Source organism: Natrix helvetica (genome assembly GCF_964273705.1).
Source record: "Natrix helvetica genome assembly, chromosome: 5".
In the NCBI taxonomy this organism is placed as follows: Eukaryota; Metazoa; Chordata; class Lepidosauria; order Squamata; family Natricidae; genus Natrix; species Natrix helvetica.
In genome coordinates, this window is record NC_138551.1 from 66110089 (window position 1) to 66123586 (window position 13498).

Sequence of the window (13498 nt, forward strand, 5' to 3'; positions counted from 1 at the left end):
GCCCAAGATCGCCTAGCTGGCTTTTATGACTAAGGCAACACTAAAGTTAACAGTTCCTGCTTTTTAGCCTGATGCCTTAACCACTAAAGTGTAGAATTTGAGGCATTCTGAATAAAAAATAAATGCACAGAAGGGACCAGGGAACTGTGCAAATGTGCAATATAAGATATTTCCAGGCATCACCCTCAAATCACTGTATTCCATATCCTTGTCAGGCAATGATGTTTTAAAAATCACCATGGTTATTGCTATTTATTTAAGCATCCATGTCTGTGAGAGATAGAAAGATTTGATGTTCAGACTATAACTGCAACTTGCACTACTACAACTGTACTATTTTCAAACTTATATAAATACACAATTCTTATTGCTGCCATGTTTGGACCGGCCAAGGCAACTAAATTCATTATTATCAGCAGCTCCCTGAGATTAAATCAAATGTCATTCTTCCTGGTTTTGTTAGTTGAGCAATATCCTACGTTCAGTTAAGGTATTATCTTTTTTTTCTAAGGGCTTCTGTGGCGCTGAACGATGTCTGCTTCTTCCTAGAGTTGTTAGTACTCACCTCTGTTCTGCTTCAGCTGGGCTTTCCAGTTTTCGTGTCTTTATTCTGAAGTTTTTGACCAGACTGGCAGTTATTCAAAATGCATGATTCAGTTGTGTCACTCCGTGGCAGCTTACATGCACAACAGATTATAGTGCCATATGTACACAATTCTGTATATTGCTTAGAGTGGAATCTCTATGGCTCATGCCTCATACTCTGCTTGGAATAAATCCATGTATTCAAGAGATCAGCTTGCTCTCCAAGGAAGAATATAACGATTTATCCAGTCCTTGCATTCTATGTAACAATTTTTGACAGGAAAAAAATTATTTAGCAATGGAATAACCCTAAGAAAGCTATAATTGTCTGGCTCTCTACCAGATTTGGGAGGTGGGGAGGGGAAGGGGACGTAGTATTCAGTTGCTAACCAGTTCCCAACAAATACTATCCCTTTGTCAAATGCACATTGGTGCATTGAAATTTGGGGCTGTTGGTTGATTTATGGGACAAGATTTTCATAAAAGCAGTAATGAAACCCCAAGCTTTCAAAAAAGCTTGCTTTTTTTTTTTTTTTTTTTGCAACTGCTGATCAGAAGTGTTGGATTCAGGGATTGCAAAGATTTTATGTTACCCTTTTTTCGGCCAAAGTTATTTAATAATGCAATTGTTTATTTGTAGTATGTCTGTAGAAAGTGCTAAAATGCTACCATTTCACATTATTTGATTTTTATGATAGGGAACACGCCAATATTTCATTTTACTTCAGCACTTTAAATGTACCAATTCACATGAGGCCAGATTCTGCCCTCTATTTATTCTGACTTTTCTTACAGCTCTTTTGAATTTACTTCTTTGGGGCTACTACACATTTATAGCTCTTTAATCTAAACTGAAAATATTGTATTGCTATAGCTGTCACAGTCTTGCAAGCCTCTTGTATGTGCCAACTCTTCTTGATTTACGTGACTGTTCTGAATAAATTTATTATTCTTAGCCTTTCGAATCATGGCTACGTTATGTTATCCCCTGTTTGAGGTTGTCTGTGAGCCAACTCAAGTAATTTAATTTCCAAGGCCAAAGATTTTCAATGAAACTTCATTTTAATTCAGAAAATAAGGACAGTAGTCAGTGGAGGTTCATTGTTGAAAGTCCTAAGAGAATGCCTGCAGAAAAAGTTAATTCTTTGGGAAGAAATGATTTGATTACAACTCCTAAAGAAAGCAATTATAATTTATTTATTTACTCAATCTAAGGACTTACATATTGCATTTTTAAAAAGAAAATTATTCCTTCCTTTATAAGCATTTTCCATCAGTGTCATAGAAGACTATTCTATGACAAACAGAAGGAAGATGTCCCAGTGATTGGGAATCTGTCATAAGCATGAATTATATAACATATTTGCTTGCTTGCCTGCCTGCCTGCTTACTTGATTTTTTTTGCCTCCCAACTCATTTCAAACTACTCTGGGAGACCTACAGCATAATTTATAATAATAAAATAATAACAACAAATTAACAACTAAAAATTCCAAAATGGGAAAAAAACCCAATCATGCCAACTTATCTCAGATTTATTTCAGAAAAATTCTGTTTTTACTCCCTCCAGGAAGAACAATTAGGGTAGGCATTAGCATGGGTGCTGCAGTAACAACATTGTTTGAGCCCCCGTCTTCTTGACATTTCAAGAATTGAGAATTGTTAATAGAGTTTTGCCAAGGAGCATGAACTGGGTTAGTTTATTCTATATAGGGATGATGGTGCTAAAAAAATACCTAGGAACAAGCAAAGCCATATACAGCTTTAAAAATTAAATAATCTGGTGAAAGTCTTCAGGTGCGGTCTGAAGGTAGAATAAAAACTTTGTAAATAAACATACTCTTAAATGTACTCAGAAATACTTTTTAATTGCTTAGTTTAATGGACAGATTGTGTCCTAAGTGCTCTCTGACTTTGGGCTGTTAATGCGCTTATCATTTTTCCCATTTTAGTTTTAGGCAAAACAATGTATTATAGGAGCTTTTGTTTGGGTGGGAAAAACCCACACAAAAATAGAATAAAGCAGCCATTCAATTTATTTTGCCCTTGTAGATTGATCAGATAAATCTATTTATTATGGGTTTTATTTACCTTTCAATTGCATTTTTTTCTTTGTATTTTTTTCTACAGAGCTGACTTGAGAGGTCTCGCTGAAAATTTCTTGTTACAAAGCAGTGGTGGGTCTTCTTGTTTCATTTTAGCGGCATCACTAATTTAGTTGCTATCATTATCAAGGCAAAAATGTAAAAATCATAGAAGGCAGAGTAAAAACGAGAAGAGAACCTAACCATACCGACAGGCTCCGAATCCAATGGCAATATCCGTTTTGCTCTGTGAATTCATGGATAGCTAACCCTAACCCTAAGTGGAATTTTTCCTATTGGGATTTTCCCATGTATTTTGCCAGGAAACGTACATAAGGCCATCTCAAAAGGCGTGAGCCCTCCTAACCATACCAACGGGCTCCGAATCCAATGACGATGTCCGTTTTGCTCTGCGAATTCATGGATAGCTAACCCTAACCCTAAGTGAAATTTTTCCGGTTGGGATTTTCCCATGTATTTTGCCAGGAAACGTACATAAGGCCATCTCAAAAGGCGTGACCCCTCCTAACCATACCGACAGGCTCCGAATCCAATGGCAATATCCGTTTTGCTCTGTGAATTCATGGATAGCTAACCCTAACACTAAGTGGAATTTTTCCTATTGGGATTTTCCCATGTATTTTGCCATGAAATGTACATAAGGCCGGCTCAAAAGGCGTGCCCCCTCCTAACCATACCGACAGGCTCCGAATCCAATGGCAATATCCATTTTGCTCTGTGAATTCATGGATAGCTAACCCTAACTCTAAGTGGAATTTTTCCTATTGGGATTTTCCCATGTATTTTGCCAGGAAACGTACATAAGGCCGGCTCAAAAGGCCTGACCCCTCCTAACCATACTGACAGGCTCCGAATCCAATGGCAATATCAGTTTTGCTCTCCAAATTCATGGATAGCTAACCCTAACCCTAAGTGGAATTTTTCCTATTGGGATTTTCCCATGTATTTTGCCAGGAAACGTATATAAGGCCGGCTCAAAAGGCGTGCCCCCTCCTAACCATACCGACAGGCTCCGAATCCAATGGCAATATCCGTTTTGCTCTGTGAATTCATGGATAGCTAACCCTAACCCTAAGTGAAATTTTCCCCAATGGGATTTTCCCATGTATTTTGCCAGGAAATGTACATAAGGCCAGCTCAAAAGGCGTGACCCCTCCTAACCATACCGACAGGCTCCGAATCCAATGGCAATATCCGTTTTGCTCTGTGAATTCATGGATAGCTAACCCTAACCCTAAGTGGAATTTTTCCTATTGGGATTTTCCCATGTATTTTGCCAGGAAACGTACATAAGGCCGGCTCAAAAGGCGTGCCCCCTCCTAACAATACCGACAGGCTCCGAATCCAATGGCAATATCCGTTTTGCTCTGAATTCATGGATAGCTAACCCTAACACTAAGTGGAATTTTTCCTATTGGGATTTTCCCATGTATTTTGCCATGAAATGTACATAAGGCCGGCTCAAAAGGCGTGCCCCCTCCTAACCATACTGACAGGCTCCGAATCCAATGGCAATATCCATTTTGCTCTGTGAATTCATGGATAGCTAACCCTAACTCTAAGTGGAATTTTTCCTATTGGGATTTTCCCATGTATTTTGCCAGGAAACGTACATAAGGCCGGCTCAAAAGGCCTGACCCCTCCTAACCATACTGACAGGCTCCGAATCCAATGGCAATATCAGTTTTGCTCTGTGAATTCATGGATAGCTAACCCTAACCCTAAGTGGAATTTTTCCTATTGGGATTTTCCCATGTATTTTGCCAGGAAACGTATATAAGGCCGGCTCAAAAGGCGTGCCCCCTCCTAACCATACCGACAGGCTCCGAATCCAATGGCAATATCCGTTTTGCTCTGTGAATTCATGGATAGCTAACCCTAACCCTAAGTGGAATTTTTCCAATTGGGATTTTCCCATGTATTTTGCCATGAAATGTACATAAAGCTGGCTCAAAAGGCGTGCCCCCTCCTAACCATACCGACAGGCTCCGAATCCAATAGCAATATCCATTTTGCTCTGTGAATTCATGGATAGCTAACCCTAACCCTAAGTGGAATTTTTCCTATTGGGATTTTCCCATGTATTTTGCCATGAAACACACATAAGGCCGGCTCAAAAGGCGTGCCCCCTCCTAACCATACCAACGGGCTGCGAATCCAATGACGATGTCCGTTTTGCTCTCCAAATTCATGGATAGCTAACCCTAACCCTAACTGAAATTTTCCCCAATGGGATTTTCCCATGTATTTTGCCAGGAAATGTACATAAGGCCAGCTCAAAAGGCATGACCCCTCCTAACCATACCGACAGGCTCCGAATCCAATGGCAATATCAGTTTTGCTCTGTGAATTCATGGATAGCTAACCCTAACCCTAAGGGAAATTTTCCCCAATGGGATTTTCCCATGTATTTTGCCATGAAATGTACATAAGGCCATCTCAAAAGGCGTGACCCCTCCTAACCATACCGACAGGCTCCGAACCCAATGGCAATATCCGTTTTGCTCTGTGAATTCATGGATAGCTAACCCTAACCCTAAGTGGAATTTTTCCTATTGGTATTTTCCCATGTATTTTGCCAGGAAACGTACATAAGGCCGGCTCAAAAGGCGTTCCCCCTCCTAACCATACCAACGGGCTCCGAATCCAATGACGATGTCCGTTTTGCTCTCCAAATTCATGGATAGCTAACCCTAACCCTAAGTGAAATTTTCCCCAATGGGATTTTCCCATGTATTTTGCCAGGAAATGTACATAAAGCCAGCTCAAAAGGCGTGACCCCTCCTAACCATACCGACAGGCTCCGAATCCAATGGCAATATCCGTTTTGCTCTGTGAATTCATGGATAGCTAACCCTAACCCTAAGTGGAATTTTTCCTATTGGGATTTTCCCATGTATTTTGCCATGAAAAACACATAAGGCCAGCTCAAAAGGCGTGACCCCTCCTAACCATACCGACAGGCTCCGAATCCAATGGCAATATCAGTTTTGCTCTGTGAATTCATGGATAGCTAACCCTAACCCTAAGTGGAATTTTCCCCAATGGGATTTTTCCATGTATTTTGCCAGAAAATGTACATAAGGCCAGCTCAAAAGGCGTGACCCCTCCTAACCATACCAACAGGCTCCGAATTCAATTGCAATATCAGTTTTGCTCTGTGAATTCATGGATAGCTAACCCTAACCCTAAGTGGAATTTTTCCTATTGGGATTTTTCCATGTATTTTGCCAGGAAATGTACATAAGGCTGGCTCAAAAGGCGTGGCCCCTCCTAACCATACCGACAGGTTCGGAATCCAATGGCAATATCTGTTTTCCTCTTCGAATTCATGGATAGCTAACCCTAACCCTAAGTGAAATTTTCCCCAATGGGATTTTCCCATGTATTTTGCCAGGAAACGGACATAAGGCCATCTCAAAAGGCTTGACCCCTCCTAACCATACCGACAGGCTCCGAATCCAATGGCAATATCCGTTTTGCTCTGTGATTCATGGATAGCTAACCCTAACCCTAAGTGGAATTTTCCCCAATGGGATTTTCACATGCATTTTGCCAGGAAATGTACATAAGGCCAGCTCAAAAGGCGTGACCCCTCCTAACCATACCGACAGGCTCCGAATCCAATGGCAATATCCATTTTGTTCTGTAAATTCATGTATAGCTAACCCTAACCCTAAGTGGAATTTTCCCCAATGGGATTTTCACATGCATTTTGCCAGGAAATGTACATAAGGCCATCTCAAAAGGCGTGACTCCTCCTAACCATACCGACAGGCTCCAAATCCAATGGCAATATCCGCTCTATGAATTCATGGATAGCTAACCCTAACCCTAAGTGAAATTTTCCCCAATTGGATTTTCCCATGTATTTTGCCAGGAAATGTACATAAGGCCAGTTCAAAAGGCCTGACCCCTCCTAACCATACCAACGGGCTCCGAATCCAATGGCGATGTCCGTTTTCCTCTGCGAAATCATGGATAGCTAACCCTAACCCTAAGTGGAATTTTTCCGATTGGGATTTAACCATGTATTCTGCCAGGAAATGTACATAAGCCCGGCTCAAAAGGCGGGACCCCTCCTAAACATACCGGCAGGCTCCGAATCCAATGGCAATATCCGTTTTGCTCTGCGAATTCATGAATAGCTAATCCTAACCCTAAGTAGAATTTTTCCTATTGGGATTTTCCCATGTATTTTGCCAGGAAACGGACATAAGGCCGGCTCAAAAGGCGTGACCCCTCCTAACCATACCGACAGGCTCCGAATCCAATGGCAATATCTGTTTTGCTCTGTGATTCATGAATAGCTAACCCTAACCCTAAGTGAAATGTTCCCCAATGGGATTTTCCCATGTATTTTGCCAGGAAACGTACATAAGGCCGGCTCAAAAGGCGTGCCCCCTCCTAACCATATCAACAGGCTCCGAATCCAATGATGATGTCCGTTTTCCTCTGCGAATTCATGGATAGCTAACCCTAACCCTAAGTGAAATTTTTCCGATTGGGAATTTCCCATGTATTTTGCCAGGAAACGTACATAAGGACAGCTCAAAAGGTGTGACCCCTCCTAACCATACCAACAGGCTCCGAATCCAATGGCAATATCCGTTTTGCTCTGTGAATTCATGGATAGCTAACCCTAACCCTAAGTGAAATTTTCCCCATTGTGATTTTCCCATGTATTTTGCCAGGAAATGTACAAAAGGCCAGCTCAAAAGGCCTGACCCCTCCTAACCATACCGACAGGCTCCGAATCCAATGGCAATATCCGTTTTGCTCTGTGAATTCATGGATAGCTAACCCTAACCCTAAGTGAAATTTTCCCCAATTGGATTTTCCCATGTATTTTGCCTGGAAATGTACATAAGGCCATCTCAAAAGGCGTGACCCCTCCTAACCATACCGACAGGCTCCGAATCCAATGACGATGTCCGTTTTGCTCTGTGAATTCATGGATAGCTAACCCTAACCCTAAGTGAAATTTTCCCCAATTGGATTTTCCCATGTATTTTGCCTGGAAATGTACATAAGGCCAGCTCAAAAGGCCTGACCCCTCCTAACCATACCGACAGGCTCCGAATCCAATGACGATGTCCGTTTTGCTCTGTGAATTCATGGATAGCTAACCCTAACCCTAAGTGGAATTTTCCCCAATGGGATTTTCCCATGTATTTTGCCAGGAAATGTACATATGGCCGGCTCAAAAGGCGTGAACCCTCCTAACCATACCGACAGGCTCCGAAATCAATGACGATGTCCGTTTTGCTCTGTGAATTCATGGATAGCTAACCCTAACCCTAAGTGGAATTTTTCCTATTGGGATTTTCCCATGTATTTTGCCAGGAAACGTACATAAGGCCAGCTCAAAAGGTGTGACCACTCCTAACCATACCGACAGGCTCCTAATCCAATGGCAATATCCGTTTTGCTCTGTGAATTAATGGATAGCTAACCCTAACCCTAATTGGAATTTCCCCAATGGGATTTTCCCATGTATTTTGCCAGGAAACGTACATAAGCCCGGCTCAAAAGGCGTGCCCCCTCCTAACCATACCAACGGGCTCCGAATCCAATGGCAATATCCATTTTGCTCTCCAAATTCATGGATAGCTAATGCTAACCCTAAGTGGAATTTTTCCTATTGGGATTTTCCCATGCATTCTGCCAGGAAATGTACATAAGGCCGGCTCAAAAGGCGTGTCCCCTCCTAACCATACCGACAGGCTCCGAATCCAATGGTAATATCCATTTTGTTATGTAAATTCATGTATAGCTAACCCTAACCCTAAGTGGAATTTTTCCTATTGGGATTTTCCCATGTATTTTGCCAGGAAATGTACATAAGGCCAGCTCAAAAGGCGTGACCCCTCCTAACCATACCGACAGGCTCCGAATCCAATGGCAATATCCGTTTTGCTCTGCGAATTCATGGATAGGTAACCCTAAGCCTAAGTGAAATTTTCCCCAATGGGATTTTCCCATGTATTTTACCAGGAAATGTACATGAGGCCGGCTCAAAAGGCGTGACCCCTCCTAACCATACCAACAGGCTCCGAATTCAATGGCAATATCCGTTTTGCTGTGTGATTCATGTATAGCTAACCCGAACCCTAAGTGAAATTTTCCCCAATGGGATTTTCCCATGTATTTTGCCAGGAAATGTACATAAGGCTGGCTCAAAAGGCGTGGCCCCTCCTAACCATACCGACAGGTTCGGAATCCAATGGCAATATCTGTTTTCCTCTTCGAATTCATGGATAGCTAACCCTAACCCTAAGTGAAATTTTCCCCAATGGGATTTTCCCATATATTTTGCCAGGAAACGGACATAAGGCCATCTCAAAAGGCTTGACCCCTCCTAACCATACCGACAGGCTCCGAATCCAATGGCAATATCCGTTTTGCTCTGCGAATTCATGGATAGGTAACCCTAAGCCTAAGTGAAATTTTCCCCAATGGGATTTTCCCATGTATTTTGCCAGGAAACATACATAAGGCCGGCTGAAAAGGCGTGACCCCTCCTAACCATACCGACAGGCTCCGAATCCAATGGCAATATCCGTTTTGCTCTGCGAATTCATGGATAGCTAACCCTAACCCTAAGTGGAATTTTTCCTATTGGGATTTTCCCATGTATTCTGCCAGGAAATGTACATAAGGCCGGCTCAAAAGGCGTGACCCCTCCTAACCATACCGACAGGCTCCGAATCCAATGGCAATATCGGTTTTGCTCTGCGAATTCATGGATAGCTAACCCTAACCCTAAGTGGAATTTTTCCTATTGGGATTTTCCCATGTACTTTGCCAGGAAACATACATAAGGCTGGCTCAAAAGGCGTGCCCCCTCCTAACCATACCAACAGGCTCCGAATCCAATGATGATGTCCGTTTTCCTCTGCGAATTCATGGATAGCTAACCCTAACCCTAAGTGAAATTTTTCCGATTGGGAATTTCCCATGTATTTTGCCAGGAAACGTACATAAGGACAGCTCAAAAGGTGTGACCCCTCCTAACCATACCAACAGCCTCCGAATCCAATGGCAATATCCGTTTTGCTCTGTGAATTCATGGATAGCTAACCCTAACCCTAAGTGAAATTTTCCCCATTGTGATTTTCCCATGTATTTTGCCAGGAAATGTACATAAGGCCAGCTCAAAAGGCCTGACCCCTCCTAACCATACCGACAGGCTCCGAATCCAATGGCAATATCCGTTTTGCTCTGTGAATTCATGGATAGCTAACCCTAACCCTAAGTGAAATTTTCCCCAATGGGATTTTCCCATATATTTTGCCAGGAAACGGACATAAGGCCATCTCAAAAGGCTTGACCCCTCCTAACCATACCGACAGGCTCCGAATCCAATGGCAATATCCGTTTTGCTCTGCGAATTCATGGATAGGTAACCCTAAGCCTAAGTGAAATTTTCCCCAATGGGATTTTCCCATGTATTTTGCCAGGAAACATACATAAGGCCGGCTCAAAAGGCGTGACCCCTCCTAACCATACCGACAGGCTCCGAATCCAATGGCAATATCCGTTTTGCTCTGCGAATTCATGGATAGCTAACCCTAACCCTAAGTGGAATTTTTCCTATTGGGATTTTCCCATGTATTCTGCCAGGAAATGTACATAAGGCCGGCTCAAAAGGCGTGACCCCTCCTAACCATACCGACAGGCTCCGAATCCAATGGCAATATCGGTTTTGCTCTGCGAATTCATGGATAGCTAACCCTAACCCTAAGTGGAATTTTTCCTATTGGGATTTTCCCATGTACTTTGCCAGGAAACGTACATAAGGCTGGCTCAAAAGGCGTGCCCCCTCCTAACCATACCAACAGGCTCCGAATCCAATGATGATGTCCGTTTTCCTCTGCGAATTCATGGATAGCTAACCCTAACCCTAAGTGAAATTTTTCCGATTGGGAATTTCCCATGTATTTTGCCAGGAAACGTACATAAGGACAGCTCAAAAGGTGTGACCCCTCCTAACCATACCAACAGGCTCCGAATCCAATGGCAATATCCGTTTTGCTCTGTGAATTCATGGATAGCTAACCCTAACCCTAAGTGAAATTTTCCCCATTGTGATTTTCCTATGTATTTTGCCAGGAAATGTACATAAGGCCAGCTCAAAAGGCCTGACCCCTCCTAACCATACCGACAGGCTCCGAATCCAATGGCAATATCCGTTTTGCTCTGTGAATTCATGGATAGCTAACCCTAACCCTAAGTGAAATTTTCCCCAATTGGATTTTCCCATGTATTTTGCCTGGAAATGTACATAAGGCCAGCTCAAAAGGCCTGACCCCTCCTAACCATACCGACAGGCTCCGAATCCAATGACGATGTCCGTTTTGCTCTGCGAATTCATGGATAGCTAACCCTAACCCTAAGTGGAATTTTCCCCAATTGGATTTTCCCATGTATTTTGCCAGGAAATGTACATATGGCCGGCTCAAAAGGTGTGACCCCTCCTAACCATACCGACAGGCTCCGAATCCAATGACGATGTCCGTTTTCTTCTGTGAATTCATGGATAGCTAACCCTCACCCTAAGTGAAATTTTTCCTATTGGGATTTTCCCATGTATTTTGCCAGGAAACGTACATAAGGCCATCTCAAAAGGCGTGACCCCTCCTAACCATACCGACAGGCTCCGAATCCAATGGCAATATCGGTTTTGCTCTGCGAATTCATGGATAGCTAACCCTAACCCTAAGTGGAATTTTTCCTATTGGGATTTTCCCATGTACTTTGCCAGGAAACGTACATAAGGCCGGCTCAAAAGGCGTGCCCCCTCCTAACCATACCAACGGGCTCCGAATCCAATGATGATGTCCGTTTTCCTCTGCGAATTCATGGATAGCTAACCCTAACCCTAAGTGAAATTTTTCCGATTGGGAATTTCCCATGTATTTTGCCAGGAAACGTACATAAGGACAGCTCAAAAGGTGTGACCCCTCCTAACCATACCAACAGGCTCCGAATCCAATGGCAATATCCGTTTTGCTCTGTGAATTCATGGATAGCTAACCCTAACCCTAAGTGAAATTTTCCCCATTGTGATTTTCCCATGTATTTTGCCAGGAAATGTACATAAGGCCAGCTCAAAAGGCCTGACCCCTCCTAACCATACCGACAGGCTCCGAATCCAATGGCAATATCCGTTTTGCTCTGTGAATTCATGGATAGCTAACCCTAACCCTAAGTGAAATTTTCCCCAATTGGATTTTCCCATGTATTTTGCCTGGAAATGTACATAAGGCCAGCTCAAAAGGCCTGACCCCTCCTAACCATACCGACAGGCTCCGAATCCAATGACGATGTCCGTTTTGCTCTGTGAATTCATGGATAGCTAACCCTAACCCTAAGTGGAATTTTCCCCAATTGGATTTTCCCATGTATTTTGCCAGGAAATGTACATATGGCCGGCTCAAAAGGCGTGACCCCTCCTAACCATACCGACAGGCTCCGAATCCAATGACGATGTCCGTTTTGCTCTGTGAATTCATGGATAGCTAACCCTAACCCTAAGTGGAATTTTTCCTATTGGGATTTTCCCATGTATTTTGCCAGGAAACGTACATAAGGCCAGCTCAAAAGGTGTGACCCCTCCTAACCATACCGACAGGCTCCGAATCCAATGGCAATATCCGTTTTGCTCTGTGAATTAATGGATAGCTAACCCTAACCCTAATTGGAATTTCCCCAATGGGATTTTCCCATGTATTTTGCCAGGAAACGTACATAACCCCGGCTCAAAAGGCGTGCCCCCTCCTAACCATACCAACGGGCTCCGAATCCAATGGCAATATCCATTTTGCTCTCCAAATTCATGGATAGCTAATGCTAACCCTAAGTGGAATTTTTCCTATTGGGATTTTCCCATGCATTCTGCCAGGAAATGTACATAAGGCCGGCTCAAAAGGCGTGTCCCCTCCTAACCATACCGACAGGCTCCGAATCCAATGGCAATATCCGTTTTCTTCTGTGAATTCATGGATAGCTAACCCTAACCCTAAGTGAAATTTTTCCGATTGGGATTTTCCCATGTATTTTGCCAGGAAACGTACATAAGGCCATCTCAAAAGGCGTGACCCCTCCTAACCATACCGACAGGCTCCGAATCCAATGGCAATATCGGTTTTGCTCTGCGAATTCATGGATAGCTAACCCTAACCCTAAGTGGAATTTTTCCTATTGGGATTTTCCCATGTACTTTGCCAGGAAACGTACATAAGGCCGGCTCAAAAGGCGTGCCCCCTCCTAACCATACCAACGGGCTCCGAATCCAATGATGATGTCCGTTTTCCTCTGCGAATTCATGGATAGCTAACCCTAACCCTAAGTGAAATTTTTCCGATTGGGAATTTCCCATGTATTTTGCCAGGAAACGTACATAAGGACAGCTCAAAAGGTGTGACCCCTCCTAACCATACCAACAGGCTCCGAATCCAATGGCAATATCCGTTTTGCTCTGTGAATTCATGGATAGCTAACCCTAACCCTAAGTGAAATTTTCCCCATTGTGATTTTCCCATGTATTTTGCCAGGAAATGTACATAAGGCCAGCTCAAAAGGCCTGACCCCTCCTAACCATACCGACAGGCTCCGAATCCAATGGCAATATCCGTTTTGCTCTGTGAATTCATGGATAGCTAACCCTAACCCTAAGTGAAATTTTCCCCAATTGGATTTTCCCATGTATTTTGCCTGGAAATGTACATAAGGCCAGCTCAAAAGGCCTGACCCCTCCTAACCATACCGACAGGCTCCGAATCCAATGACGATGTCCGTTTTGC

General features: G+C 43.1%; 1 protein-coding gene across 4 annotated transcripts in view; it reads left to right on the forward strand.

Annotated features, from left to right (window-relative positions):
• The window catches only part of LHPP (phospholysine phosphohistidine inorganic pyrophosphate phosphatase), a 190875-nt gene that overhangs the window by 103853 nt on the left and 73524 nt on the right, over positions 1-13498 (forward strand). The window contains exon 7 of one of the 4 annotated variants that reach the window (XM_081955461.1): positions 2716-2762. The exons of the other annotated variants lie outside the window; for them this stretch is intronic. Within the exon in view, the coding sequence (XP_081811587.1) occupies positions 2716-2762 (47 nt within the window). The remainder of the gene's footprint in view (positions 1-2715; positions 2763-13498) is intronic. 4 annotated transcript variants of the gene reach the window in all.